Source organism: Epinephelus fuscoguttatus, linkage group LG5 (assembly GCF_011397635.1).
Source record: "Epinephelus fuscoguttatus linkage group LG5, E.fuscoguttatus.final_Chr_v1".
Taxonomy (NCBI): domain Eukaryota; kingdom Metazoa; phylum Chordata; class Actinopteri; order Perciformes; family Serranidae; genus Epinephelus; species Epinephelus fuscoguttatus.
Window position 1 is genome coordinate 3,941,433 of NC_064756.1, and position 23,746 is coordinate 3,965,178.

General features: G+C 43.8%; 1 protein-coding gene across 1 annotated transcript; it reads right to left on the reverse strand.

Moving 5' to 3' along the window:
* Window positions 1-1,482: 1,482 nt before the first annotated feature.
* prss16 (serine protease 16) lies at window positions 1,483-22,311 on the reverse strand. The gene is made up of 9 exons (XM_049576927.1): window positions 22,067-22,311; window positions 21,658-21,839; window positions 20,467-20,699; window positions 19,119-19,254; window positions 12,854-12,968; window positions 6,684-6,885; window positions 3,815-3,905; window positions 3,485-3,687; window positions 1,483-1,798 (listed from the first exon to the last, which is right to left on the reverse strand). The coding sequence occupies exons 1-9, from the start codon at window positions 22,274-22,276 to the stop codon at window positions 1,689-1,691; spliced, it is 1,482 nt and encodes a 493-aa protein (XP_049432884.1). The 5' UTR covers window positions 22,277-22,311; the 3' UTR covers window positions 1,483-1,688.
* Window positions 22,312-23,746: the final 1,435 nt, after the last annotated feature.

Here is a 23,746-nt window from a genome sequence, read left to right on the forward strand (position 1 = left end):
GGACCATCTGATGCTTTTCTGTCTGGTGAAGGGATACAGTTGGGTGGTGACACACACACACACACACACACACACACACACACACACACACACACACACACACACACACACACACACACACACACACCTGAGGAGAGGCTGTGGCTCAATTACATGCCTGCTGCAGCCAAAGAGAGGATTATGAGTAGGTGCGCGGGGATTTGAATTACAGGGGATTAAATGAGAGTGTATGGGCAATTATGGCTAAATCCTTTGTAAATGTTTACCTTAAGAAAGACTGGATTGTGGGCCGTCATAATAATACATTCTACATGTATATTTTGTGGGCCGAACCTCTGCTTTAACAGATTAGTTTCACACAGTCTGACTGAATACCCAGGTGGAGGCATTGGGAATTCACAACAACAGCATGGGACACCCATAGTGGGGCTGGACTCAGAGCAGGATTTTGGCCTACAGTCTTCGTGGGTGTGTGGTTTGTGCTTGGAGTCGGGGTCTTGCACGTCCAGCTGAGATACAGAGATAGTGCTGTTGTGAAAACAAACACAGTCAAGCAAAGTGGGGTCATTGTGTCTGTGTTTTGGAGGTAGTGAATGAACACACAGCTGTCGAATATCATCATGTCAGGCAAGGCCACCTCTGCTTTAGTGTTGCAGACTCTGCTCTTCAGCTAAATCCATCTACTTCAAGACAAAACATGAGACTGTTGCAATATGCTGTCCGAATTAGACAGTTTCCATCTCTGGGTGCTGCCGGAGATATCATCACACTCCTGTTGAGCAGCCAAGACAACATTGTCGTTACACTCTTATCATCAAACAAGACTAAACTTGTGCTGAACAAGAGCAGATGTGTGCATGTTTGTGCAACACATATCCCATGCAAACACATGAACTGGAGCCATTTCAGAGCGTATTCTCTCCTGCAAAGTTCAGTCTCGTTTTTTTCACCGCTGCCTGCATGATCCTCAGTGTGTTATCGAACCATCAAATGCTACAGTGAAATGTGTGCAGTCACGGTTTTGATGGACTTTCTGATAAGCTCCTGAAATTTACAGAGATCGCTGTGAAAGATAGTTTCTCAATATGAAATGTATTTGTCAAGAGTTGGCCATGTAAAGTCTCCTGTATGCAGATAGGATTGGTCAATATCATGCAACAAAAGGCAGTGACTGTGCAAACTGTAAAAGTAAATGCTATGCTGGGAAAATGTTCAATTTCACACACTTTAATTTTTTCCCCAGTACAAAAGAAAATTTTCCTGCAAAATGATGATTATTGAGTGCGATGAAAAATTTTGGGATGATGCTACTTGTTGCCGCCTTAAAATGATTTAACTAGGCTATCTGGGACAATTCTGAACCATGTCTCAGAAAGACACCTCTACTACCACTCCTAGTTTAACGTGCACCCTGCCCAGAAACACATATTGACCTTTAAAAAGTTCACTCAGAATAAAATTGAAAATGCAGAGAGCTTCTACTGTCTTAAAAAAAGTATTTTTTATTCGTCATCTCACTCATTTAAAATACCTGAACTTTGTACTTACTGATGCTTGTGTAAAGTGCCTTTTTAAGGAGTCATAAATGTGGCAGTAAAATAAGCAGTCTCACTCCAATGTCAATAATCTGAACAAAAGAGTAATTAGTTTGCTTTGCAAAGCCGTCGATTGGCCTGTTCGGCTGTCAGTCACTGGCTCAGCCACTTCTGGAGCATTAAGAAGATGTGGTCACGGGCCAGAGCCAGCTGGGGGAGGTCCTCGCTCCTGGCAGGGTACATGTTGGCACAGTGGGCTGTTCCTGGATAAGACAAAAAAATATACAGGATAAAGCAGTGATAAACAGTACAAGTAAGATTTTCAGAGTTACGAGAACAATTATCCACCTAATAAAGTCAGAGTTGAACAAGTGAGCCATTGTTCTACTCTGAAACTGTTTCGTGGCTTCTGTGTGTTAAAAGCAATACAAATTTAATTCAGTCTTCTACTTGTGTGACTCAACAAATTCTAGACCTGCAAACACACTGATTAAAGAAGTTCCTGATTAAAGAAGTTCCTCCAAGGCTTCATGATGAACTGTGGTCAAAGGAGAGGTGTACCTTCGAGGCACCTGCTACAACTGCTGAACATAAACAAGAATAGACAAAACTGGACTTATTGTAATCAGATGTTTTGTACATTTGATTTTAGCTTAAAGAGGACCTAATATGCTTTTTGCCTTTTCTTTAGTGTTTCGTGTAGCATTTTATGCATCTGTAAGGTCTGCAAAGTAAAACAGCCCAAAGTCTAGGCCAAAAGAAGCTCTGTCTCCCTACAGACACAGCTCCTCAGCTGCCCAAAATGCATCGTTTGCATTCCTGCCTTTACGGCCGTAACTTGGTTACATCACTTTGTAACGCATTAACACTATTGACGAGATATACCAGCAATCCATGTTTTCACTGGTATAAGATGGGGGGCGCTGTTACACATCTTGTGAAATAGAACAGCACTGCCATGTCCAAAAATAAACCAAGAAGATGATCAGCTGGGAACCGGACAAAGATTCATCAGCTTGTAAACTGCACGAAAATGCCGGCACCGACGGAAAAGTTTACGGTTGCACAAGCCGTGGAGATGTTGATGGACTCAGATTCCTACACTTCCTGTTTTGATCAACATTCTGAATCCAATTTGGACAAAGAAGCAAACGAGTTTGGGGGGACGAAACGGGATCTCCATGACAGTGACAGGGACACACACACAAGACAACCACATAGGAGACGGAAACAACTGAATGTGAGAAAGTGTTCCGCTATACCTCAAAGAGAATATAATTTTTTAAGTATTATCTTTATTATTATTATTATTTTATTATTATTGTTATTTCTACAATTCAAACTGGTGTAAGGAATTGAGAAAAAAAATGTATATCTGAAACTGATTTTGACAAAAGTGCATTTTCTCAGCTTTTTGTCTGAAATGTTGTTGTTTTTTTTAATGAAAATGCACAAATTCAAGTGTTGAAAAAAAAAAAAAAAAGGAACAAAATAAGTGCAGTGTGTCCCGCACCACTGCCCCTCGTTGACCCCGTCAGCTTTTTTTTTTGCTGATTCATTAAGTTGAATCGGCAACAGCGGAGCCCATCAATGAATGATATCACTCTGATTGGCAGTTCAGCTCAGTGCAAGAAGAGAAACACAAGTGAGGAAAGTAAACAAACAACAAAAGTCAAGAGGGAGTGAGACCAAAACAAACTTGTTCCATAAGGTCAGATTATTTTTCTTTAGCCATTTAGTTCTTTAGCAGAAATGTCTCCTGACGGTTTCTGTTATTGCTCACTGGTGGACAGTAAATATGCTCTGTTCTTTCAACACTGGATTGTGTTGTTAATGCGCTAACTGGCTAACAAGACAGTCTTCCAGTTTCTCTTTTTAAATCTATCGCCATCTGCTGGTGTGGAGAGTTTTCTGGAGTCAGTTGGGTGTGTCAAGGCATTCTTTCTCACCTTTGATGAAAACAGCAGGGAGCTCAGGAGAGATGTCCTGGGTGATTCCCAAGGCGTGCCAGGGGTCTATGGACCCGTTGGGAAGAATTATTCTGGAGGAGCGGATGTCATAGGCACCGTAATACTCATTGGTTTGGGCTACGGCCTCTGCCAGCTGCTCAGCGCTGATGTTGTAGAAGTCTGCACACTGTTTCACGTGATACCTAGATGAGGAAGCACAGATCAACAATGCAACGTCTAAGGAAACTGCAAAGAAAATGGCCAATGGGGATAAGAAACATAATAATGAGTTTATTACTGTACGCAGAGAGGAATGTTTGGTGTACTCACACAAGAGGGAAGCCAGTGAATGGCTGGTTGGGCGAATCGGTGCTCTGATAGAATCCAAATTCAGTGCAGGTCTGGTAGACCCACTGTCTCCCTGACAACACACACACAATATTTTCCCAAGCTTGACAAATTCAGAAGTTATATATAAGCAAAAGCACTAATGACACAGAGAAGATAAAGTTTACAGTCAGTTTAAAATGGCTTCACACCCAAAACGTATTTACTTTCTGTTAGTCAGGCCCCAATTAAGAGAGGAAAGAGTGCAACTGAAACCCACAAGACGGGGTGGGGGTGGGGGGTCGGGGGAGTTTAATGCGAACACATCCCAGTGGCTTTTTAAGAGGCCACTTCCTGTTCCAGTGATCACCCTCCCTCCAGCCCTCCCACTCATGAAACTGAAGCTGGGAACTGGGACCACAGCCCAGGGCAAGGGCACAACATGGAATATAGAGAAGCCATTTTTGGTTAAACATGCAAAGTTGTTAGACAACATAATTACAAAAAACAGCATGCCCAATCTTAGCGTGGTCTATTTTCATCAGCAGAATGTCAAAACAAACACCCCTTGGTTGTTTTAAAGGTCCCATATTATGCTCATTTTAAGGTTCATACTTGTATTGGGTTTTTAATGAACATGTTTACACCCTTTAATGTTCAAAAAACAAATTGCTTTTCTAAAACTGTCTGCCTGAATATATGTCTATTCACCCTCTGTCTGAAATGTCCATCTCTTTAAGCCCCCCTCCTGAAAAAGTCCAGTCTGCTCTGACTGGTTACTCTTCCATGTCTCGGTGTATCTACATCATCACTGCAGCCAGGGGAATGACTGTAGTGGCACTGGAACACATTGCTTGGCAAAAGCTTGGGGGCCCTGCTTAATTCCTGTCAGCTGATGTCATTCATACAGATAGAATCACTGTGACGATGCGCTAACAACAACAGACTTCTGGGTAGAAAACTACCGGCATGGAAGCGAAACAATGTATTGCTGTAGACAGGGAAGGATCGGCGGTTTGATGTAGTGTCAGTAGTGATTCGGGCACTGCCCTGGACGTGAAGAGGGAGCTAGCTGGAAGGCAAAGCTTTCGGTTTACTGGTCCATCTATGTCCCAACCCTCACCTATGGTCATGAGCTCTGGATAATGACCCAAAGAATAGCCCCTTTTACACTGCCAGATTTTCGGCGAAAGTTGGGCCGTTTTGCTGGCAAGCTGCGAGCGTTTAGACACACAGAGCCAGGTTGGTGAGTTGATCCGCCTCGTAGGGTAGACATATTGGTGGAACCCTTTTAGTTTAAACAGAACGAGGCGGCCTTCCGCAACGGGAGGAGCTGTTGATGACTTGTGGGAGGAGCTGTTGATGACGCCGTACGTGCGAGCCACTGGCGGTGGATAAACAGGAAACAGCTGATAGCAGGAATTAGCGAGCAGCTAGTAGCAAGAGGGAAACACAAACCTGACAGACACTGTAAAGATGAGCAACTGGGGAGACAAGGAATTGCGCGCCCTCCTTGTCCTCGCAAACGAAGAGGCCATTAACCGTCAGATGACGGGGACGGTGAAGAACGGGCCGACTTATGAGAGAATCGCCAAAGGACTGACCAGCCGCGGCTTCCCTCCCACGTCACTGTTTACGTCACACACTGAGCTACACGTTTTGTTACTTGCTCACGCCCCCCATTGCCCCGAAAAAGACACATTCTGTATAAACAAAAGTAGGTAGGCGGCATTTTGCTGCACTCCCCGATTTTGTTTTTATACTGCCAATGCTGAAAAAACACTGATTGGGCTTTCCTGCAAATTTGCACAATTCCTGTTAAGGCTAAAGAGAATGTGGATACAAGCGGCCGAAACAAGTTTCCTCCGTGGGGTGGCAGGGCTCAGCCTTAGAGATATGGTGAGGAGGTCAGACATCCAAAGGGAGCTCGGAGTAGAGCCGCTGCTCCTTCGCGCCGAAAGGGATCAGTTGAGGTGGTTTGGGCATCTGATCAGGATCCTCCTGGGCGCCTCCTGTTAGAGGTGTTCTGGACACGTCCCACTGGTAGGAGGCCCCGGGGCAGACCCAGAACACACTGAAGGGATTATGTATCTTGTCTGGCCTGGGAACACCTTGGGGTCCTCCAGGAGGAGCTGGAAAGTGTTGCTGAGGAGAGGGATGTCTGGGGTGCTTTGCTAGGCCTGCTGGCCCTGCGACCCGGCCCCAGATAAGCGGATGAAAATGGATGGATGGATGGATATATAACACGTACCTGCTTTATTTTAAAAAAGCCTTCTTACAACTTGGGACCTTTAAAGCCTGATAAAACCTCTGGTGTAATGCTCCTAATTTAACTTTACCGCAAAAGGAAGAAAACATCATCGTGGGATTCTCACGTGACTTCAGAACTTTTTTAGTAGTTCCGTGATGTAATGCATTTTTGGTTTAACTGCTTTGCCAGAACCTGCCTGGTTTATTTTTATTTAACCTTTCCTAAAAAAAGCCTTTCAACAACACCCAGAAATGGCTTTGCTACGTAATGACTGTCACCACATCCCACACTCAACACATAACCTGTCATGTTGTTGTGTTTCTTTCTGGTCTCCTGAGGCTTCTCATGATGGAGACATTGTGTTTCTGCCCCTGCTGCTATTGATTGCTCGTGTATTATTGTAAGGCGACAGTGGAAAAATGTCAGTGTGCCATCACATAGTCTTTGCCAGATATTCCTCGTCCTAAGAACAAAAACACACCACCAGACAGCCTACCAACAAAATGGACCCAAAAATACAAGGTACGTAAAAATAGCAGTTAGTTATTAAGGTGACATTTTAAAACAGAACCAACGTAAATAACCACGTCTGCACATACAAAAATACACGTCCATACCCACCTCCTCCTGCAGCCGGCCCAACCCAAGATGTGTTAGTCATGTCTCTGAGGCAGTTACTGTAGCTGGCATCCAGGCATTTGATAAAGAAGGTGTCCATCATCAGGCGAGCCACAGCAACATAGCGGGCATAAGGATCTCCGAGGGAGGTGTCGCCCATTATGCCACACAGCACCTTGATGGTGATGTTGGTGCCTATCACACCCTAAATTGACACAACACAACACCAAAAAGATTAAAACAAATAATTAAGATGGTGTGACTTTTCTGATCACACTCTCAATAAATATTCACTCATTCATTTTCCATAGCTGCTTATCCTGTTGGGGGTCGCAGGGGACCGAAGCCTATTCCAGATGACACTGGGCAAGAGGCAGGGTACATCCTGGACTATCACAGAGCTGACACATGTGTCTGAAAAGGGTGCACGCCACTTACCACGGAAACGCTGTGATCTATAAAAACAGACTTGATGGGAGAAACTTTGACCCACGCTTAAGAACATTTTGGAGACAGGAAATTGGCGACGCAGATGTGAGGTGGAAGCCTGATTTTAAAAACTGTCGAATATTTTTTGGCGCACGCCAATTTTGGCTTTTGTCTGTACATATATTTTTAGTATGGATCCTACGTGCTGTTTTATAAATGAGACCCCTGATGATGAATGGCAGTTTAAGAGAACCTTTCTGTGGGTACACAAGCCATTACGATAGGAGACATGAACTTGTACATACATGTTATTAAGTAATAAAATTGAAACTGAAATGAGTTTATTACTAGGAAATCACCCCATGAGTGGAAAACGGACTAAAGCAAAACTTCCACTTTGGGTTGTTCTGATCATAGTATATAGACTATACCATCAACTGCTGTAAATAAAATGAGAAACAATGCACACTGGAGTCATTCAATCACAAGATCCATTGTTCCTCTTTAAGTTTCCTCAAACTGTGACTCGTGGTGCATCGATTTTCCTTCCATACATTCTGCTAATACTGATAATAGCTCTACTTTTTACATGTGGGCTGGGGTGTAGGCTATAACTTAGGGTTACCTGTTACTGTTAAGATTTTTTTCCACATTGTGTTGATGGCATGATGGCGACACCAAGATTAATCAATGCCAGCCAAGTTGGAAAATTTCACGGCAGTTCATGCAACAGATAATTTAGTCAACTGATCGACTGACCAACAATTGAAGATAGTAACTGAACTCTGTGGTTGCAACAGAAGAGCAGAACCGCAGTCCACAAACCAATGGGCGTCACTGTCAGTGGCTATGTCCATTTTTTTTATTCAGTCTATGAACCCAACTAAATAAACAAAATAAAAGACCCAACGACCTCAACTTCCTGATGATGCTACAAAAGAAAAGTCAGGAGATCACCAAAGTCAGTAGGTTCATCCTCTGGGGGCCATGAATATGCAAATTTTAATGGCAATTCATGCAATAGTGCAGATGATTCAGTCAACTGATCAACCAACCAACAGTTAAAGATAGTATCTGAACTGTGGTTGAAATGGGAGAGCTTATTTCTCAAAGCTGCGTTTCCCCTTGAGGCTGGCTCTAAGAGTACGGCAATCCCCACATTGATATGCCTAACTTTAGAGCAGAAATAAACATGTTTACAGCCATGTTTATGTTTTTATACAGGACTTTTAAAACGCAGACCAAAGTGTCTCTGTCTCCTTCCTTCCCTCGACCTCTCTGGTGATGCTCTGTGCAGAAAGAAGATTAATAGCCTAAATAAATAAAAAGATTTAAATCATTTTCCAGCACTAGATTCATTAGAAAAGCCGACAGATGGAAAACAACTTGTAACTCCCCTCACAAAGATTTTTAACTGTGTCAAACTACAATGGATTTAGGCCTACTTGATACCTTTATAGTCATTTTATAGTTTAGTGTCTTTTGCTGCAAACCTTTAAACCTGTGTAGCTCCAGTGTTATTGTGCAAAAAGTTAACGTATACCCCTGCTATTTATTTTACATCATTTTCCATTTACACGTTGTGCAGCTGTGTATTTTCAAATGAGGAAAAAATCATGTCTTTACATTTTATTTTGATCACAGTCTGTTTTTATGGAAGCGCTCCTGACATCTCAAATGTAGCTGAACATTTTTGAACATTCTTTGTGAAGAGATCGCATCATAAGATGTTAGTGCTGCAGTGCAAAGCTGCGGAGCTTTCCCTCCACAATCACTAGACATGTGAATGCATCTCTGGCAGTTGATGGTACACTGCAATGTTAAAGATCAGCTGTTAAGAGCACTCATGGCAGCTTTTGGATAATTGCGGTGATCCTTCGCCTGTGTACCCACACACAATGCTCCTCAGAAATGCACTCTGGCTACTCAGTGGCACCAGTCCAACACTGTGGTTTTGCCCTTTCAGGTATAAACCTGCCTAAAACAAAATGTAGCACTGGCATGAGGGCTGGAGGAGTAAACGGTTGGCAGTGGTTAGTTGTTCTTCCGTGCAAAATGAAAGCCTTGTTAACTATAAATATGCCATGACTACTATCCCGTCTGCATCTCCTTGCATCTTAAAGAGGAGCTGTTTTACAAGCTGTAGTGTTACATAATGTCCGTCCCTATTTTATAAAGCACCCCATTGATAACCCCTCGACTGTGAAGCCACCGCTCTGCCTCTTCTGATTGAGTTACACCTCGCTCCTAGTTCTTACCCAAATTCCTCAGTGGTACCTAAAACCTGGTAGTTTGCTCTATACCCAGCCCTTTGTGTCAGAGAGGCAGCTGTTGGCTGTGTTTGTCCGCTAGTGCTGTGGACTCCGTGGCCCACCGCTCCTCTCGGTTCTTTTATAAGCGTCTCTTTAGCTTGGGGCGACAGGAAACCAGAGAGACCACAGAGTCTTTTGTTACTTTTTCACATCAGCTTATTGGTAACCGGACTCACGTCTCCTCAAGGCACCAGGGGGACAGAGAGGGGCTGGGATGGAAAAGGGGAGGGGAGAAGAGGGGTAAAATAAAATGTACCAAGAAACAAAAAGAAATGAGACAGACATACAGTGTAACACGGGCAGTAACGAATAATAAGGAACCATGTTGTGAGGCGTGTTGTGTGGACGACATCTCACCACAAAGGGACTTTTTCGAGGGGCTGTAAGATTTTCCACAAGATCTGGACAAGAGTTCGGCAATATGATTCCATAAAACTAGTACAGTGATTTCTTTACAATTCAAATTGTACTTTGCAAGATTCAAGATTCCTGTAATTGTCCCCTGAAAAAAAAAAATGTCTTCGAGTACAGAAATTGCTGCACAGAAAACACGTCACAAAAGACATTTAACCTACAGCTAAGCTCACAATAGGACAATCTGTCCATCAGTTATCTAACTGAGCCGCCACACTCTTCTCTGCCCCCCAGTAGTTGCCTGTCAACAGGTTTAAAGAGGAACTCCACCAAATTCACACATCAGTCTGTTTACAGGTATTAGGGAGTACAACTGCATGTGTGAAAAATGTTGTATAAAGCCGTCTGTGGCTCCAGAGGGAGATGCATGAAGTCTGATAAATGCCTTAAATGATGTCACTCGAGTCATAGTCGGCTGGGTCTGACGACCACAAGCTTGAAAATGAAGAAAATCTTAGGGTGTGGAGTTAGAAAGTAATGAGCTTACAGACCTCTGTAGCCTGTTCCTAAACTCTGCTTAAGGCTGGAGGCCTTATTAGCTGTAACTAGCATAACACTTGGTGGTCAAGTCACACTGCGGGTAATGAATGTCTGAATAATAAAAAATACTCTTGCATTGATTTTGTCACTTATTCTTTTTCTGCTGGGGCCAAAGAAACGTCTCGCAAAGTAGAAAACAAATAAGTCCACACACAAAGTAGCTCCCGTTGGGGCGTCGGTGGCTTAGGGGTAGAGCAGGCGCCCCATGTACAAGACTGTTGACACAGCAGCCCGGGTTCGACTCCAGCCTGTGGCCCTTTGCTGCATGTCTCTCTCTCTCTCTCTCTCTCTCTCTCTCTCTCTCTCTCTCTCTCTCTCTCTCTCTCTCTTTCACGCTTGTCTGTCCTATCGATTAAAGGCTTAAAAATGCCCGAAAAAATATCTTTAAAAAAAAAAAAAGTAGCTCCTGTTTACAGTAGAAGGATTTCAATGCAGAGTGACGTTTCGAGTCACACAGCTCCTCCTCAGACGTCTGATAAATGACGAAAATATCAGCATTTCAATAATGCATTTCAATGTAATATTTATATACTGCATATTTGGGATATAAAATGTAAACTGTAACGCTTACCAAAATTCATTAGCTCACTCAGAGTTCAACACGATAGTGAACCGTTAACTGCCTATCACTGTGTTGGGAGGCATGGGCTCTGGCATCCCCTTGTCTCCTAACCTGACCTTAGACTTGAAAAACGTGCATAACATATCGCAAACACCAAAAGCTCTGACACTCTGAATAAAATGGAGGCTCTGATGGACCTGCAAAGACATCTGCAACATCCATGTGTTTTATTGTCTAAATTAACACTGCAAACTGAATCAGACCTCCCTCAGAGTTTCTTCCACCAATCACTCCACCTGATAATGACAGTTTCAGTCTCACCTCCCACTGTCATGGCATTAATATAACGTAAACCAACAACACATTGTGCCATGTGTGGCAAAGTTCTCCTGGTTGTGTATTTTTTCCTCAGTGTCCAGTTTTATTCAGGCGCTCTTCCTCCTCCTGCTCACTGAGTTATTATGACTGACTCCAGAGTGCTGCTAAAAATCTGACATCAGCCAGTTAGCGTCCACTCAGCACTGAATGATGTAATGCAGGTCGATCTATTGCAGATGTAGTCCATTAATATAATGGCTGTCTATAGGGAAACCATTAAACTAAATCAATTATCATGCAACATTTACACATGTCATACTCAATTATTATCATCATCGTTACTATTGTCATGACTCTGAGCTCTAATGGAGGACTCTACTGTTATATGTTGTTATTGTTATGTGTCGTGAGTCTGAGACATCCAATATCAGCACAAAATATGGGCAGCAATAATCAATCTCGTGTCACTCTTCCAAAGCCAAACAGTCAAATCCTACTTCCCACCTTCCAGTGCTCAGTCACAAGCATGTATCTTAGAAAAGGGGCTCTGCTCCTCTCATAGAGATACAGACAAAGTAAGCAAGCAAGTGGCCCCAGGAGAAACCCTGGAGACCCTCTTACAGGCCAGTATGTCTGGGCCCCTCGCTGCTAAACAATGCAGGGTTTATTATGTTTCAGTGTACTGCTTGGGCTCTCAGTAACCCTCCTACACCTCATAGCTGCCTTCCACTCATCCAAGACTGGAGACTAGGTCAACCTCTGACCTACAAAGGCTCTAAACAATCTCTGCTGTGTCAGGTCAACATGCATAAATCATGTCATATCTGATATGATGTTTGTATAACAGATGACAGTCATCACTGGAATACTTTCTCTGATCAGTGTATAAAAATGCAACATGGCACAAGAACACAGTTTTATTCCAGGTATCTCTAGTGTTCACTGTTTTTCTGCCACCAGTATGCGCGCAACTGCTGTGGCGTAACTGTGACGTCCACTCAAAATTGATCTATACTGGACAGACTGTAAGCAGGGAGAAATGCTAGCTAGACTTAGTGGTGATTTTATTACTTTTGGACAGGTGTTCTCCCCTCTCCCAGTCTTTATGCTAAGCCAGGGGTGTCTCAACTTTTTTTGATCGGGCTCAGATAAGATAATGTGAAAATACCTGGTGAGCCGGCTGCTTCTCGCATCATATAGGTTATTTAAAAAAAAAAAAAAAAAAAAATTACATACAAATGAGAGAAATGCAACTGTTTCATCTTTCAGTAAAGAAATATTCAACTTTCCACCGCTCCAGAAAGCAGCGACCCTCACTGTCGACTTCATGCTTATTTGCTTTGGCCATCTCTGATACTGAGAAGAAAATGTCTGCTGTTGCGTTACTGCTTGTTTGCTTGTTGCTGCCTGTTTTCTAAAAAAAACATCCATCCACCTATTATTGTCTCATGATGGCCTGTTTACTGTTTGAAAGCAATAAACACTTATTTTGGCATGACAGTAACCAAATTTAAAGACAGCAGCTGCTGGCACATAATGTCAGCTGTTGGTTGGTGGTATGATGTTTTACTGTTTGGCACGTGTCTCGTCTCCCTCACCTCAAACCCCCTGTTGTCTTCATTGTACTGCACCACATCCATGAAGTTGCCAGCCAGCATTTCCAGGAAGTAGGCCGAGTCCATCTCTGTCTGGATCTGCAGTTTGGAACACAAGCTGGAGGGGGACAGGAGAGGAGGAAGGAGGAAGGTGGAGGAGAGAAAGTGAGGGGATAGGGAGGGAGATGAAGATGAGGTGAAGGAGGAGGGGGAAATCAGGGGACAATGGTGGTGGAGGAAGGGAGGGAAGGTGGGGGGGGCAGAGAGGAAAATGGGAGGAAGGTTAGACCAGAGTGTGGTTTGGCTGCTGTACAGTGCATCATGTCACATCTTCTCTTTTCCTGTTTGATCAGGAAATAAAACCTCAGGCGAGTTCACTGAAAGTACAAAACTAGTGGTTGTTTAGACTAGAGCTGCATAAGATGTGATGTACAAGGTAAACACGGTGATACTCCTAAACATCAGTGTGTTAGCTCTGTGAGTTCAGCCTCACAGACTCTGAGTCTTGTTCTTTTACAGGCAGTGAGAGCCGGAACAGTTGATTTCACCTCTTAGTGGAGCAGCGATTCATTCAAAGTTTAATCCACTATCCACCATTAATTAAGTGCAATCCACTATTTCACATGTGCAACAGCTTGATACAAACTGTTTTTAACAACTTATTTCCAGTTTTTTGAATGATTAAACTAAAGCTTACTCCTTGAGTGGAAAAAGCTTAAGGCCGCGTCCCACAGGGAGTCTTGTAGCAGTTACTGCGGGAATACAGGGCACCAGGGTCGTTGCTACAAGCCATCCAGTCCTTGTATAACCAAAGTGAAAGTTGTGTCCACATACTCTGCACAAAGTCAAACACATTCTTGGTGGGTGCTGGCTGTCACCAGGGTCCCTTATCACCAATTGTGTTTGTGATATTCATGGACAGGATCTCAAGGTGCAGCTGGGGGGGAGGAAGGGGTCCAGATTGGTGACCTCAGAATTGCATCTCTGCTGTTTGCAGATGATGTGGTTCTGTTGGCTTCATCACACCGTGACCTCCAGCATGACCTGGGGTGGTTTGCAGCCCAGTGTGAAGCGGTTGGGATGAGAGTCAGCACCTCCAGATCTGAGGCCATGGTTCTCTGCTGGAAAATGGTGGATCACCCCCTGTGGGTTGGGAGAGAGTTACTACCTCAAGCGAGGGAGTTCAAGTATTTCTGGGTCTTGTTCATAAGTGAGGGTAGAATGGAGCGTGAGATGGGCCTGCAGTGATGCAGGTGCTAGGCCTGACCGTCGTGGTGAAGAGGGAGCTGAGCCAGAAGGCGAAGCTTTCTATTTACTGGTCCATCTACGTCCCAACCCTCACCTACGGTTATGAGCTCTGGGTAGTGACTTAAGAATGAAATTGCGGATACGACCCAAAATGAGTTTCCTCAGAAGAGTGTCTGGGCTCAGGCTTAGAGATAGGGTAAGGACCCTTGATATCCGGGGGGAGCTCGGAGTAGAGCTGCTGCTCCTTCACGTCGAAAGGGGTCAGTTGAGGTGGTTCGGGCATCTGATCAGGATCCTCCTGGGCGTCTCCTGTCAGAGGTGTTCTGGGCACAACCAACTGATGGGAGGCCCCGGGGCAGACCCAGAACACACTGGAGGGATTACATAGCTCATCTGGCCTGGGAACGCCTCGGGGTCCTGCAGGAGGAGCTGGAAAGCGTTGCTGGGGAGAGGACGTCTGGAATACTCTCTCAGCCTGCTGCCCCTACGAACTGGCTTGGGATAAGCAATTGAAAATGGATGAGTGGATGAATGGTATGTTGTCTGTTTTTAACTTGCTTGTTTTAATGACTAATTGGAAACTGGTGTATCACTCCTAATCTTGTTGTATATTCTTGCATAATAACAGTAAAGGCTTTCTATTCTAATGGGTAACATCCTGGACCACATTTTCCCATAATTTTGTGTCTAAGTGGCTTATCGGAACAACAATTTTGGAAATTGGTCCAGTATTGTGTGAGACCAGAAACAGAGCTGAACACCAAACACACCAGACCCCATTAAAATAAACAGTAATTTAAGTGCATACAGAGCCAACATTATTTCACATCTGAATGGGTGAATTAAGGTTTTTTTCCAATCACATCAAAGTTGCTGAGTGTTGGAACAGTAGACAGACGAACCAGGACAGCTTTTGTGAGTTTTATTTTGCTTCTGTTAACTTTGAATGATGTGTGTTTCACAGTGATAAAATGACTGTTTATTTAAATAGAGTCTTGTGGGTTTGATGATAGTGATATCAGAGCTTTTTCTGGTGAAACAAAAAGGATCTTACTCTTTGACAAAGTGGTCGACGGCCTCTGTAGGGATCCTTCTGTAATGTTGCCAGACACTTATAATAATAATAATAATCTGAGCTGTCAGTGGCAAACACAAACCCTTTTAATGGACGTACATTGACGGTGGTCAGTGCCTGCAGGGATTACAATGCAGTCTGTTTGGGCTCTCGCTCAATATTGGATCAGATTCAAAAATTGTTTTCACTTAAACACTAAAACAAGAGGAAATAGGGTCCAGATTAAAAATTGATCCTTTTATTGTACGTTGATTAGGGTCATCTGTCAATGGACAGTAATGAGGTGCAGTATCATTGTGGAGATGACAGTGTTTGTTATACTATACTTGTCATAGACGTAGACGGGCGTACACACGTGTCTGTGGAAAAAGACAGAGTTGGTAAATTACAGCTTCCCTGACTGTCTGTCGGACCTCTGCTCTGGTAAATTTAGGCAACATGATGTTGTGACCCACTGATTTTAGAAACAAAGCATGTGTACATGAGTTTGTGTGCAGATACTTCCTTCATGATGACACTGTGACGCAAGTATTGTATCCTCTGAGGCATTGTGGTTTGGAAGCTGTACAAGCCTCCAAACCACCTTTGTGACCTTTGTGTGTTTGTGCCTGCATGAGGACATGTCTGCATCTACGGCCCGAATGATCTGCAGGAAGCCAAAATAATAGATGTCCAGTGTGGTCAGGGCAGAACAGCGTGGCTCCATGACAGTATTAGTTCTGTGAGACTGACCGCACCGTTTATTCATCATGTTGACTGACCTTACAGTCTCTATAACAACCTAAAATACGCAAATATAAAACAACACAGAGACAGCTGTGATGACTGCAGACATAGCGCAAGCATGCTAAGAATAATGTCATGTCTGAAACTGCAAACAATGAAAGAAATTAGGAAACTGATGTAGCAAGGGGCTGAGAAAATGTCCCCATAAAAATAAAGACACTTCTGTTTGAGTAGAAGCTGTCCATTTAGACCATGTAACACTAAAGCTATCAATCTGAACTTAATAATACATAATAATAGACACAATAACGGTGTGTGAAACGTAATTAAAATGTGTAAAATCTCATCAATTCTTAAACAAGCAGATGTAAACAAGCTGGATGGTATACGTCCTGTAAAAAGGGGATGTCATGACTGCAGCTGGCTTCTTTTCTCATACTGTAATTCTGCTATCTGCCCATTGTACTCCTCTCTGGAGCAGGTCCGACATTCCAGAGTCCCAGGCTCGCTCCAAAAAGGCTGGAGGGACACTCATGAAGCCGTAACAGGACCTGACTCAAAGCAGAGAACCAAGACAACCCCAGCTGCTCTTTGAACCTCTCACACAGCTCCAGGTATCACTGTAGTCCACCTGTACTCCAACTGGCGCCATAGATGCTCACATGTAATGGTGCCGTGTCACACGCAGCACAGCTCACTGTGTGCAAACCAGCAGATTTAAAGGAATAATTTGGGAAAATACCTTTATCTTCTTTTTTTGCTGGAAGTTAGATGAAACTAGTTTCACTCTGCACAGTGAAAATGAAGCTAAAACCCAAAGCAAGTTAGCTAAGCTTGCTCCTTACAAAATCCAAAGTGTATAGAATTTGTGGTTTTACGTCACTGCTAGGTTGCCAGGCAACCAGCAAAGACTCCAGGATGTCAACGCGCCTGGTGAAGAAATAGTCCAGAAAGAAGAAGCAATAATTGATCAATCTCTGAGGGAAATTCAATCTTTTCACTCTGTTGTCATACACACACACCTGAAATACACACACATGCACAAACAGGAGATGTCGGAGCGAGGGGCTGCCCGTGGACAGGCGCCCCGAGCAGTTGCGCTTTTCTAGTCTTCCAACCACTCAAAGCACTCTCACACTACATGTCACATTCACCTATTCACACACACAGTCAGACACTGGTGGCCGAGGCCCTCATACATGGTACCAGAGAGGTGCCACCTCTCACACACACACCGATACTTAGACATGCGGACTGGTGGATCGAACCGCCGATCTTCCAGTTAGTGGACAACCTGCCCCACCTCTGAGCCATAGCCACCCCAGTCCATGCTTCATATTTGGTCTGGACGGGGACTTGAGCTAGCGACCCTCGGGTTCCCAGACCAAGTCCCTACGGACTGAGCAACTGCTTCCCCTAGTTGTGTGTTTCCACTAGGGCTGCAACTGACGATTACTGTCATTATCAATTAATCTGCCTATTGTTGTCTCAATTAACTGTTTTTATCAAAACGTCAGAAAATTGTTAGAAAGGCCCCGCACTATTTCCCAGAGCCCAAGGTGACGTCTTCAAGTTGTATGTTTAATCCGACCACCGTCCAAGATCTAAAGCCATTCAGTTTTTTTCATCAGATATGACAAAGAAAAGCCTCAAACTCTCTCATTGAAGAAGCAAGAAACCCAAATACCACGCCAAGCCAATCATTTTTTTTAATAGAAGTTCTTTGGATGTATAAAAGCGGGTTGTTGGCAACCTCAGATTATGTGTCTACTCCTCCATTACCCTACAAATTACTCATATTCCTGTAGCCTGTAAGGGTCCTCAAAGGGGTCCTGTCTTTTCTATATATGTATGTGCACATAAACTAAACTAAATCTAAACTAAATGATAATTCAATTGTCAAAACTATTGCCAATTAATTTTCTGTTGGTCAACTAATCAATGAACCAACTACTCGTTGCTCCAGTCTTCATGGATCAGTGAACTGAAGAGGTACTGACAGGTGGATTTCATTAACTCTGTGGTGTTAAGAACCAGGGTTGTGTGCTGAGCTAACCTGCTGCTGGCTGTAGCTTCATATTCAATCGACATATATGAGCGGTGTCTTTCTTCTCATCTAACTCTCGGCAAGAAAGCAAAAAAGCCTCTTCCCCAAAATGTCAAACTTCTTTTTTACGACTGTACACATATATGCACATAATCTCATGATTGTCCCAAAACTACAACAACTATTCCTGGAAAGTTACGACAGCTGACTTTTATCAGCCCTGCAGCACTGATTGAGCTCATGACACCTTTCCCTCATGACAAAAATAACTCTTAAAATACATGCACTGTGGTCATTTTATGTGATCTGGTGTAATTAATGATAAAAATCATGACTACATTTTAATTTTCCGCTCCCAGACCCTGACAATGTGCATGCTGACTCACTGTTGTGGCTTACTGGAACACTTAAAGTGGAACAGACCCATTGTTAATGCTGGAAATTACACATGTGCCTCTCCCACCTTCACACATCCAAATATCTGCTGAGGAAAAGGTCAGTTGAAACTCACTCAGTCTGTCTGGTTCGACCTCTGCTCAGGTTGAGGATGGGTGGAGGCTGGGACGTTACTGAGGTCACCAAACTTTATAAACTGATAGGACTGGTAAAGGTGTGAGCTGCTCTCCCCCAAGTGCATCAAAAGTAAGAGAAGAATTTTTGGAGTGCCGTCCTATGTATCAGTATCTTCGGGTTTTGCAGTGTTGGTTGGACAGAGCACACAATGTGGAGACTTCATCTTACGCTCTGGGAAATTTTAACAGGCACATTCACTAGTTTTTGGAATAAAACTGTGAGTTCCAGCTGTAGAATCTCATCAAGGTTATTAGCATGTGCTGTATAATGGTTGGGAGAGAGCTCCTGCCCCAAGCGAGGGAGTTCAAGCATCTCAAGGTCTTGTTCCCAAGTGATGGCAGAATGGAGCGTAAGATGGATCAGCGGTTTGGTGCGACGTCTGCAGTGATGTGGGCGCTTATTTGAAAATCCCACCCTCATTCATCACAAGATAATCAAAGAGAAATGATTTTTCATGGTTAGCTGGTTGAGAGCACAACATGGAGTTCATTATGTGATATTTGTCTGCCAGATTTTTTAAGCTGCACCATCAAAGGCCTTGGTCTGCTTTGGTACATTTGGGGATAGAGAAGATTTGGGTCGCAGAGAGTTTACTGTACTTGAAGTCTTTGGTGATGTTGTCGTAGGTCTTGGGGTCCTTCAGGAGCTCCACGAGGGTATCTGAAGCCTTCTTTACCATCAGTGGGCACTCTGCGTTCTCTGAGGCCAGCGAACGCCACACAACCTCCAAGTACTCTGGCAAAACATAAAGACAAAGGGAGGGGCGGACACTTAAACCTGGGCTGCTATAAAAAGACCACAATAATACACAGTAACCCTGCTTAAACATACAGGACTATTCTGAGGCGCTGCGAAAGCACCAATTCATCTTGAGAAGAACTCGTGATCCCGGCTCCAGTCAAGTGCTTGAGAAAGTATTTGTTTTAAAAAGGTCTCAGTGAGGTTAAAAGTGAAATGATGAGTCTCAACCAAAGTGAATTTCACAGTTTATGAAACTGGTCTCAGAAGAGAAAGTCCACATTACAAAATCCTGGAATATTTCCTCTCTGAATGAGAGCCAACCTCTTACTGGTAGTAATGCTGACTAACTGCTGTGATGTTTGGGGGGAAATAATAACTCTCTGGTGCCACGGACCATCTGTGTGTTTGGTCTTGGATACTTGAATGTGGTCTGAATGTGTGTGATAGCGTTGCAGAGATAGCGTTGGTGTGTGGGTGGGACGGTGCAGGTCCATGTTCAAAGCTACTCTGACCTCGATTCCCGCCTGCAGCAGATCCGGAGGAAAACAACAGGCTGAGCCAAACACAACACAGACGCAGATAGAGAGTGAAGCCTTCCTCATCTTTGATCTGTCTGGGACTCTTCACGTCCAACACACTCAACAACAACAACTGGAAAATTGCAGTTAACTTCTGTCATTAGAGGAGCACAGTGTAGAGATGAGTGTTTGATGCATTATGTAAATGATACAATTAAACAGGCTGAAGTCGCCCTTTATGTGTGTAGTTTATTTTCTGGCAGCAAGTAGAACTTAAATTCCCTGTTTTTTAGTTTGGCATTCATTCATTCATTTTCTGTAACTGCTTATCCTGTTAAGGGTCACGGGTTGCTGGAGCCTGTCCCAGCTGCCATTGGGCAAGAGGCGGGATACACCCCAGACAACCATTCACACTCACATTCACACCTACGGACAATTTAGAGTCACCAGTTAACCCGCATGTCTTTGGACTGTGGGAGGAAGCTGGAGCACCTGGAGGAAACCCACGCTGACCCAGGGAGAACACGTAGGTTCGAAACCCCCACCCTGGGTACAAACTAGTAACCCTCTTGCTCTGAGGCGACAATTCTAACCACTGCACCACCATGCCATCAGAGTTATATCTTTATCTCATATATCTTGATAAGATGACAGTGAAAACCAGTAGGTGTGTGTTATGTCTTCATACCTGGGAAGTTAACAGTAGCATAAACCGGTGCACTCGTGGCCACAGAGGCATGGACCAGGTGAGGATACTTCAGCCTGAACCAAGCAGCAAGAGACCCCGGGTACGACCCACCGAACGCGACCCACTTCCTGTTGATCAGCCCTCGAGCCTGCGCCATCACAGTGCGGAAGTGTGCCAGGTCTGCCAGCGCCTGACGGCTGCTGAGGAAACGCAGGTTGTCTGTGCTGAGGTCACTAAATGGAGAGAAGAGAGAGGCTTAATTTAAACAGCAGTTCGAGTGACACTGAGGTCTTCACATCATCCAGCCTGACCAGTAAGACCTGTTCTGAATGCAGGGCTGCCATCTAGTGGTGTAACAGCTACATCTGCTTCAGCTGCTGCACACAGGAAGCACATGAAGCTTGTGCCCTTTTGTTGATCCCACAGTTTTGTGGAAGTAGTGCTGCTGAAACCTCTATCACTGCTCTTAATTTGAGGGTGACATAATGGCTGCCCTTTGGCACGGGTCATACTGTACAGTTATACTTCCTCTATCCCAGCTGGGAAACTATTTACATTTTACACCTACATTTTTAGTCTGTGGCGATGCTACAGTGTGACGAATCAAACCGACAGGGTGAAGAGACCAGAACCAGCTTTTACAAAGACAAACTTTTGATCATATTCACTGAAACTGTCTCCATATTCACACAGTGTTACATGAGACAGATAGTCTGTGTCAAAAATAATGTTCCTCCACCACTTCCTCCTCATAGTGGAACTTGAATCCACCACAGCTGTACGAAGACAACCAATCAGAGCCGAGGACTCTCTAAAGCAGCCGTCGATCATGTCAGTCACTGCTGTGACCTTTGGATGCTGTTATTACGTGCCACCTCTCGTTGTCACCTTCCTGCTCAAACACACCAAAGAAGAAAAAGCTCCAGAGTTCAATAAACAGATCTACAAGGATACTCCTTGCTGTGGCACAACCCTGCAATCCTTACTGGGAAAAACACTGTCTATTGGAAGCAGTGGCATTCCCATGGTTTATGCACTACTGGATTCATGCATGCCCAGAAAATAATATATATTTGCCAAGCCTTTAAAAACAATAAAAGCTTGAATCAAAAAAAAAAGAATTAACTGATCTAAACAGACTGGGAGTGAACACACCCTCATACAAGGTCAAGACTTGAAGGTCAAACATACATGGTTGGGTGACTCTCTCCGTAGAAGCGATGCTCCAGCATCAAGCAAAGAGCTCCCAGTTTCTCAGCATAGGTGAGCCAGGTGCCGGACTGCATCCAGGCTGGATTGGCCGGACCCTCTCCTCCTATCATCAGGAACACTGGACCGCCTGGTCTGTAGAAGGCTTCATTTACAAAGTACCTCTGAGGGGGAAAATAGAGAGAGTGTTTACAGTGGGAAAATATGTATCAGAGGTCAGGGCTGCATCAAAATATCTGTAGTCAGGTGAGCAGGTGCACACTGACACACTTCACTGTGCTGCATGTGATCATACACTGACTACATTTATAATGCTTTGTCCTGAGCAATGACTAGCTTCCTCTGGTCACTTCAAACCCTTGTAGGAAACACAACTCATAACCAGACTTACCTGCTTCCACTCTCTGGTGTCTGCTCCATTGAAGTGATCCAGTTTCTGAGTGAACCACTGCTGCTCAAACACAGCTCTCTGGTTGGTTTCCTGCTCCCGACTGAACCTCCTGAAGCCTTTAAACTGTCCCTCTCCATCAACAAGCACAGACAACAACAACACAAACAAGGTGACGTTACACACAAACAACCCAAACCTCTGCAGAGCCATGTTGGTGTGCACAGGGAAGCAGACAGGAACATGTGATTCTGTTCCATGGGGTCATATGACTTCTTCTTCTGCTACTTTAAGTGACTCGCAAAACACAGGAGATATGAGTGCTTCCGCATTTTCACGCACCACAGCAGGACACATGATACTGTTTTGTTTTCTTGCGTGAACATAGTTAATTTATATTATTAGTTTTATTAAATTAAAATTTTCTAAAAAATGTCTTATATGTCCGTACGTGTCACTACAACAACCTGTTTTAAAATATGGCCCTAAATGCATCGTGGATGCCTAAATAGCAGTTTAAAATTGTAGTTTTCCTCTGATTTTAACTGTTTTTAATGTAAAATAAAACGGAAAATTTCCTGTCTTTTAACCATGAACTTCACTGATCCCTATAGATGCAAACAAAAAAGACCCATTTTCCTGTTCATTAGGTCCCAGGTAGCCAAAATGACCCGGCCCAGCTTCGGCCCAAACTTAGCATGCTAGATGCAATTAGCTCAGCATGGATGATGGCTCAGAATTGGGCCATATCAGCTGTTATCAAATTTGATCTGGCCCAGCTTCGGCCCAAACTTGGCATGCTGGATGAAATTAGCCGGGCCACATCTGGTTGCCTGACTTGGCTACGACTTCGACATGACTGGTGCCCCAGAATCTGACCAAATCAGCTGGCCCAACTCCGAATGCTGACACTGCCATCACTGGGCCATTATCAAAAATGACCTGGCCCGGCTTTGGCCCAAACTCAGCATATCGGAAGAAATATGTCGGGACACGTCTGGTTGCCTGACTTGGCTACGACTTCGACATGACTGGTGCCCCAGAATCTGACCAAATCAGCTGGCCCAACTCCGAATGCTGACACTGCCATCACTGGGCCATTATCAAAAATGACCTGGCCCAGCTTCGGCCTAAACTCAGCATGCCGGATGACATTAGCTGGGCCACGTTTGGTTGCCCAACTAAGCCTTGGTCAGTAGAACAAAAAATAAAAATAAAATGAATAATACTAATAAAACAAAAACAGGCCTATCTCAAATCAACCTAAACATATCTAGTAATGAAAACAATTTAAGAGCTCTCTTGTCTTTTATAATTCTCAGTCACTTAATCAAGAGTTTTACCTCCAATTAATCAAACCAGATTTGGTCTTAAAGTATCTATATTTAAACTTTAACAAGACAACACTGAGAACCAAGTCTGCATCCTTATTTTTAACACAAACCCCAAATTTGATTGTCTTCACTGCCAAATGTGACAACTCATGAGTATAACTACCACTGTAACTATGTTATATCTGCTTGCAGATGTGCCCAGCTTGTCAGTCTTGAGAGATTTTGCACCTAAACTAGATACTGTAAATCATATTGTGTCATTACACGATTTAACAGAGACTTGATTTTGGGTATCAACATGCATATTACCCAGAAATCATCATTACATATCTGTATATCACAAAAACTA

Excerpts from the sequence above, each read along its gene's own strand:
- prss16 (XM_049576927.1), bottom strand. The coding sequence starts at position 22,276 with ATGGCTCTGCAGAGGTTTGGGTTGTTTGTGTGTAACGTCACCTTGTTT. Across the intron at positions 6,886-12,853 it reads AAGACAACAGGGGGTTTGAG|GGTGTGATAGGCACCAACAT; the intron begins GTGAGGGAGACG and ends GTGTCAATTTAG. Across the intron at positions 3,906-6,683 it reads TGGGCCGGCTGCAGGAGGAG|GGAGACAGTGGGTCTACCAG; the intron begins GTGGGTATGGAC and ends GTGTGTTGTCAG.